The sequence below is a fragment of the Leuresthes tenuis genome, unplaced genomic scaffold, assembly GCF_036924035.1.
Source record: "Leuresthes tenuis unplaced genomic scaffold, fLeuTen1.0.hap1 SCAF_11, whole genome shotgun sequence".
Taxonomy (NCBI): domain Eukaryota; kingdom Metazoa; phylum Chordata; class Actinopteri; order Atheriniformes; family Atherinopsidae; genus Leuresthes; species Leuresthes tenuis.
Genome location: NW_027325365.1, coordinates 22,860,429 through 22,866,548, shown reverse-complemented (window position 1 = coordinate 22,866,548; position 6,120 = coordinate 22,860,429). Strand labels below are relative to the sequence as shown.

The 6,120-nt window shown below is 40.8% G+C and overlaps 1 protein-coding gene across 1 annotated transcript; it reads right to left on the bottom strand.

Annotated features, from left to right (window-relative positions):
* Positions 1-232: 232 nt before the first annotated feature.
* Positions 233-3,140, bottom strand: cysltr1 (cysteinyl leukotriene receptor 1). The gene is made up of 2 exons (XM_072396486.1): positions 2,940-3,140; positions 233-2,305 (listed from the first exon to the last, which is right to left on the bottom strand). The coding sequence occupies exon 2, from the start codon at positions 2,291-2,293 to the stop codon at positions 1,253-1,255; it is 1,041 nt and encodes a 346-aa protein (XP_072252587.1). The 5' UTR covers positions 2,294-2,305; positions 2,940-3,140; the 3' UTR covers positions 233-1,252.
* Positions 3,141-6,120: the final 2,980 nt, after the last annotated feature.

Below are 6,120 nucleotides of genomic sequence, written 5' to 3'. Positions count from 1 at the left end.
AAATCCAATTTGTAGAAATGCTCTGGAGACTGTAGAAATGAGCGAATGGTTTGTCCATGTTTAAAACATGATGATAATCACTATTAACTAAGAGAGGGCGATCAATTTGTGTGCTGGTGTGACCCCCAGTGTTCGAACTGTGCAATTCCTCATGCAGTTAGAGTGAATTGCAATGGATCTCCGATGAGAGCTGCAAAGGATCACAGTGAACTAACTCTTATTGGAGCTTTTTTTAATTGCAGTTTTCACATGTGCATAAAACAGTTTGCTAAAAGGAACACAGCAGCACATTTCAAGGTGTTCAAATGAGCAGTTGAGCATTTTGGGAGAACTGATCCTTGTCCTTAACATGAGGATGGATCAGAAATCATTGCTTAGTTCTTTCTAAGAAAGAAAAGAAAACCAGGGCTGAAAAAATACAAACTATAAGGATTAAACAAACAAGATACACCAAACTGACTACTGTTCTTGTTCAAGATACTTGCTACGTTTGACAAAGTCACACCAGTTGTGCCCTTGTTTTCCCAGCCATGCAAAGTTAAAGCTGATCCACTTCTTTAAAATTGACTGTGCAAACACGAAAGCTGTGTCAATAATTTGACCTGAGTCTCGGCATAAGCACAATTTGGCCAAAATGTCACACTGTTTATTTAAAGGTGCAACTTTTAAATTCCAATATTTGTCCCCAGTGCAAATTGTACAAATAAGGATGCAAAAATGCAAGAAAATGTAAAAAAAAAAAAAAGAGCACAAAACACATTCAAACAAATTCAAATATGTAAAAAAAAAACTGCGGTTGAAGAATAAGTAAATGAACAATAAATATACACAGCATTTGTAATTTTATACATATTTTACAGTAGTTCCCACAAGTCAAAGAAATGAAACAACACACAACAGTCATTAGTCAGACATAACAGATAACGAGATTCATCATAACGGTCTTCAAAATGCATCTATGCATTGATATGATGTACATATTTGTAATTACATCACAACTCGTGGACCATAATGATAAACTATTACGTTATACTAGTACTGCAGAACAACGTCACAGAAATATTGAAGAAGGATGCCATCTTTGGATAGATAAATATTGAATAAATGAAGAACATCCTCATAAAACGTTCCGAATGTTTAAATATCAATTACAAAGCGTGCTACTTCAGTTAAACTTGCTTATTTTTGCCTGATGATCAGTGAGAACCCGAGCTATCCTGAACTCGTTTGCCTGTTTTTTTGGGGTTTTTTTTTAGCTGGTCCCCAGCTGGTCTTTTTCCCCAACGTCTGAGGCTGTCATGGGCTTTGGCTTGACTTGTTGCAACCTGCTGCCCCTAACTGTATGGCGCAGGGAGGACATGCGGCTGCGGAAACCTTCTCCAGAGAAGAAATAAAGCAGCGGATCAAAGCAGGAATTGGCTGCTGCCAGGCACAGTGTAACCACGACAGATTTTTGCATTGAAACTCGCTCTGCACAGGTTGTGTCTTCCCGTGACAGGAAATCCAGGTGGAGGGTGCGCTGCACGTGGTACGGCATGAAGCTGATGAGGAAGGTTAGGAGCACGATGACGATCATTCGGATGGCTCTGGCAGCTGAGTTCTGCTGCCGGTGGCTAGCTTGGGTACGGGAAAGCAGGGTACGGACTATGCCGGCGTAGCAGATCAGGATGACCAGGAATGGCAGAATGAACCCTAACACCAGAGCCACATAGTTCAGCGCCTGTAGTTTTGGCAGACGCTGACCTGAATGTTTTGGCGGTTCAAGGCATTTAGTTTTGTTTGTTGACGCGTCAAAAAACTGTCCAGACATCAAGAAAGGAGAGGATGACAGACTGCTGAAAATCCATATGCCCACACACACAGCACGCGCACGGTTCACTGTCACCAGCTGCAGGTTCCTCACTGGGTAGACAATGGCCAAGAAACGTGTGATGGACATGGCAGTCATAAAGTAAATGCTGCAGTAGAGGTTTACATAGAGAAAGTAGGAGCTGATGCGACAGAGGAAGTCCCCTTGCTCCCAGCGGCCCTTTCTGACGTAGTAGAGAACTCGCAGTGGCAGCGTCATGACACACAGCAGATCAGACAGAGCCAGGTTCATCATGTAGACATGGAAGGGGGAGCTCTGGCGGTACGTTCTGATCAGCACTGCCAGGGCGAATATGTTCCCCACAAAACCCAGCACGGTTATTAGGGAGTAGGACGTGGAGTAAACCTGGTTACGGAAGTCGTCGATGGAGGGACAGTCGGTAGAGTTGCTCTCCATCCCTCCTGTCAAATTCATTTGGTCCATTTGTAGTTGAAGCTGACAAAAAAAACCCACAGCATGATGAAATGTGCTTAAGTAAACAGAAGTGCTACATAATGGCTGTAATGACTGTGGAAGATTGTTCCAATGATAGCTTGTTTTCTGCAGCTGAGAAGACTTTAGATCAAACACATAGAGCAGATAAACACACGTCAAAGATTTTCGCAGTGTAGATGAATAAGTAAAAGTAAAAAGTAAAGTAAGTAAAAGTATAAGTAAATATGTAGATGATGAATTAAGTTTTGATAAGGAAGCTGGAGGATATGGCAATACATGTTCAGTACAAATACAAAGGCAATTCAAGTAGATAAAATCCATTCAGAAAAAAATCTTCTTCTACTTTTCAGTAAACACGTTTATCTTGGCAGCGTTGATGCACTTTCTATTGAACCCTCACACATTCATTCTTGCATATTTCTCTGCCATTCAGTTTTTTATTTTTAAACTGACTCAAAGTTAGAGATGCAAATGCATGTTTGCTCTCCTAAAAGACTGAACTATCAGACGTATACAGTAGTTTCATACTTAAATGAAACTTTAAATTAAATATCTTCTTTCAGGTCTTAACCCGCAACAGAAGTAGAAACCCCCACAACTTTCTCTTTGAGAAAATATGACATGCTTTGCTTACCGTTGAATTCCTGTCAGAAGAAGGCAGTTATTTTATTGTACTTCTCTTCGGGCTGATACACTGAGCTGCAGCGGTGTTTCAGAGTGCGTATCCTCCTGTGTGGCTCTGTTTCATCTGCCAGATGTCACAACAGCAGTGAAATGACACTTCCTCTTCAGACCCGCAGCTGTTTGCAGGCTACGCTGAGTAGGGCTGGTTTTGAGTCTTAATGAGCACAGAACTTGGTGACATCACAGACAGCGCCAGCAACAGAAAAGAAAGGTAAATAAAAGAGGGTTAAGTGCATAAGATACAGTTGCACCAGCGATGAAAGTTGTTCTTTTGTATTTGGTAAGTTTACATTTCCACATTTCCACAAAGTCACCCTTGTGTGTCTCTGCTTCTCAGGAGCCATTTCGACTTTATAGCCCATGTTCTAATGTAATTCCCGTTTAATTGATTTTGCTTCCAAAGAAAAACTTTGCGGGACAAACTTCATCTCCGCCTTATGAACCATCTGATATTTTGTGTTTGTTTTTCTATTCTTGTCAAACCTGTTGGGCTCTAACTCTGTGTCTTCTTAATAATATGTGGTTTACTGCTGTTTACTACAGTTCTACGCTGCACCTTTTGCCAAGGTGTCTACAAAGAGTCTTCAGGGTTTTTTTGCAGGTATTCTATATGAGCAAGTCATGGCCAAGCTGAGAAAGCTGAAATGATGCAGGGATGATAAGATATAAGATATTTGAGGAAACCAAAAGAGACTCTCTTTCCCGCAGCGTTTCCTCTGAATGTTGCTACTGATTGGAGTGAACGGTTAGTTAATGGGGTGCGGATACTACAGTGGAAATGGGAAAACTCATTTTGAATGTGTTTTAACTGCACTTTGAGAGTTGCTGAAAGTCCATTTGTAGTTTCAGAGTAATCCAGTCTTAAGTCTACTGAGGCCATAATGCTTTTATTTTACACTTAAATCAATCACTGTTTATATTTTTCCACTCTGTAATCTAATTGTTTATTGATTGCTTTGTAAATGAAGTAATGTTGTTGGCAAGAGAAGCTCTCCCCAATCAGAGTACTTATGAGGAAAAAGTTGCCAAGGAAGCTGAATCAGAATTTGAAGAGTTGACCGCTTTGTTGAACATGTGAGCAGCAGCAAATTCAAACAGAGGTGCACAGTTAAAAGCCAACCGCATGAACCTTCTGTATCTGTGCATGATGAAAATCAAATGCTGACTGAGCTGAATGCTGATTCTTTAGTTGTTGTCGTTCCTTTGTGGTGCATATGTGGGGTTATCTGCAAAAGCGGGTAGGAAATGGAGATGCTTAGCACAGTAAGTGCATTGTCTTGACAAGTCTTTATCAGCAAATCAGGTTCCACAAGAAACTCAGGCTCTGCTGACAAAGTCTTGGCATGGCTTTCTGAGCTGGTCAGGGATCATGCCCATCTAACCATGATAGCTTCTGGATTGGTGGATGGTGGGTTCAATGAGAGGAGATGGAGGTTACAGATGTTAGATAATTAAACACTGATGGGCTTCAGCTGTTGCGTTGGATGGCTCTTTGAGAACTTTATTTAGCAAATCCTGGAAGCAAAACCACCACACAGGTCATTAGTTCATACCCTTACATACTGCCACCTGCAAAGTACAGCCCCTAAACGCAGCAGGAGTGAGATGCGATTCATTTGAGCGTTTCCACATCGGCGCAAACATCACTGTGAGCGTCTTTCTTTTAACAAGCTACAGAATCCTCATATAGAGGCAGGAGGCAGAGCTAGATGGTCGATTATGGGCAGTGCTTTTAAATTATTCACATGAAACCATATGAAAACAGCTTTTCCGCTCACAGTTCAAACTCTCAAGCACAGAAAAAGTGATTTCCCTGTTAACGTTGATGTCATCACATTGGAAGGTGTCTAATGTTGACATTGAAATTCAGCAACTGCTTCTCCTTATTAAGTAAGGAAACTAAAACATTTTTCACATGAAACTGCAGTGTTTGTGTTCTTTCATGAGAAAGTCTCTTGGGGGAGGGACCACTTTCTAAGTCACAAGCCACCATCCTGTGGAGGTGCATAGTTTCTATGGTTCTCGATCAAATAGACTAATTCAGACAATTCAAACAACCACAATGGTTACAACCAAAATGCTGCACTCAAGGCTTCAAAATGTCATATGCAGTTAATGGGCACAACTCTAGTTAGTTCTGTAAGTTCGAGATCAGCAGTTTCCAAACTTTTTAGATCATGCGCCATCTCAGAAAATCTTCAGCTCTCCAGGTACCACTATTAGGACTGATGTTAAAAAACAGCTTTGTGCCACTACTGGTACGTCTACTACAGATTGAGAGTCATGGTTCTGTTTTAGAAAGTTGCACATTGGCTTGAGGAATCCCTGTCACATTACACAGTCACTTGACCTATATTTAAACTACACATATTAAAAAGCCCAGCTGTGAGGTTTGACAAAAATATCTGAAATTGGAAACTGTACTATTTGGGATTTTAATACAACTAGTCTTGACTGTGGAGCTAGAAATCAATTTTTTTCTTTTGGAAGCCACAGGCAAACTCTGTGTTGCAGTTTAGGTATTAACACTTGTCCACTTTTGTTTACTGGAGAACGACTCCTTGCATATTTGACTTGAGCCCAACAGCTCCTCAGCTTCTGCAGCTGTCCTTTCATGGAAGTAGGAGCTATGCTCCTTTTTTATCCTCTGACTGAATCTACATTCATTATGGTGGTGTAATGAATTTACTCATCTATGCGTCTTCATGCAGTTAGGAAGCTGTGAAGCTCCCTTCACATTTGACCTCAGTTAAATGCAAAATACAATAGGCATTATATTTTTGGCGAGATTTGCGGAGCTGAAATGAAGAAGCACTCTTACTACTTGGGTAATCAGCTGCCATTCATGTCTGTTGTTAAAATGAAATAGAATTTCGCTTGAGTTCAAATGGTCTTTTTGGTTGATCTTCCAGTGCTATCGTTTCTCTGGAAACGAGGATGTTTATCTGGGTCATGCTGTCTCTGAAATGTACCACTCACCTCAGCAGTTTGATGGATGGTTACTTCGCTCAGCAAAACAGCCTTGACTTAAAGTTCTCTGTGGTTTCTCAGCTACTGCAGTTATACAGTTAAACTATTAGTTTTTGAACTGATATTGCCTTACTGGTGGTTCAATTTTTGATTCCTCAGGT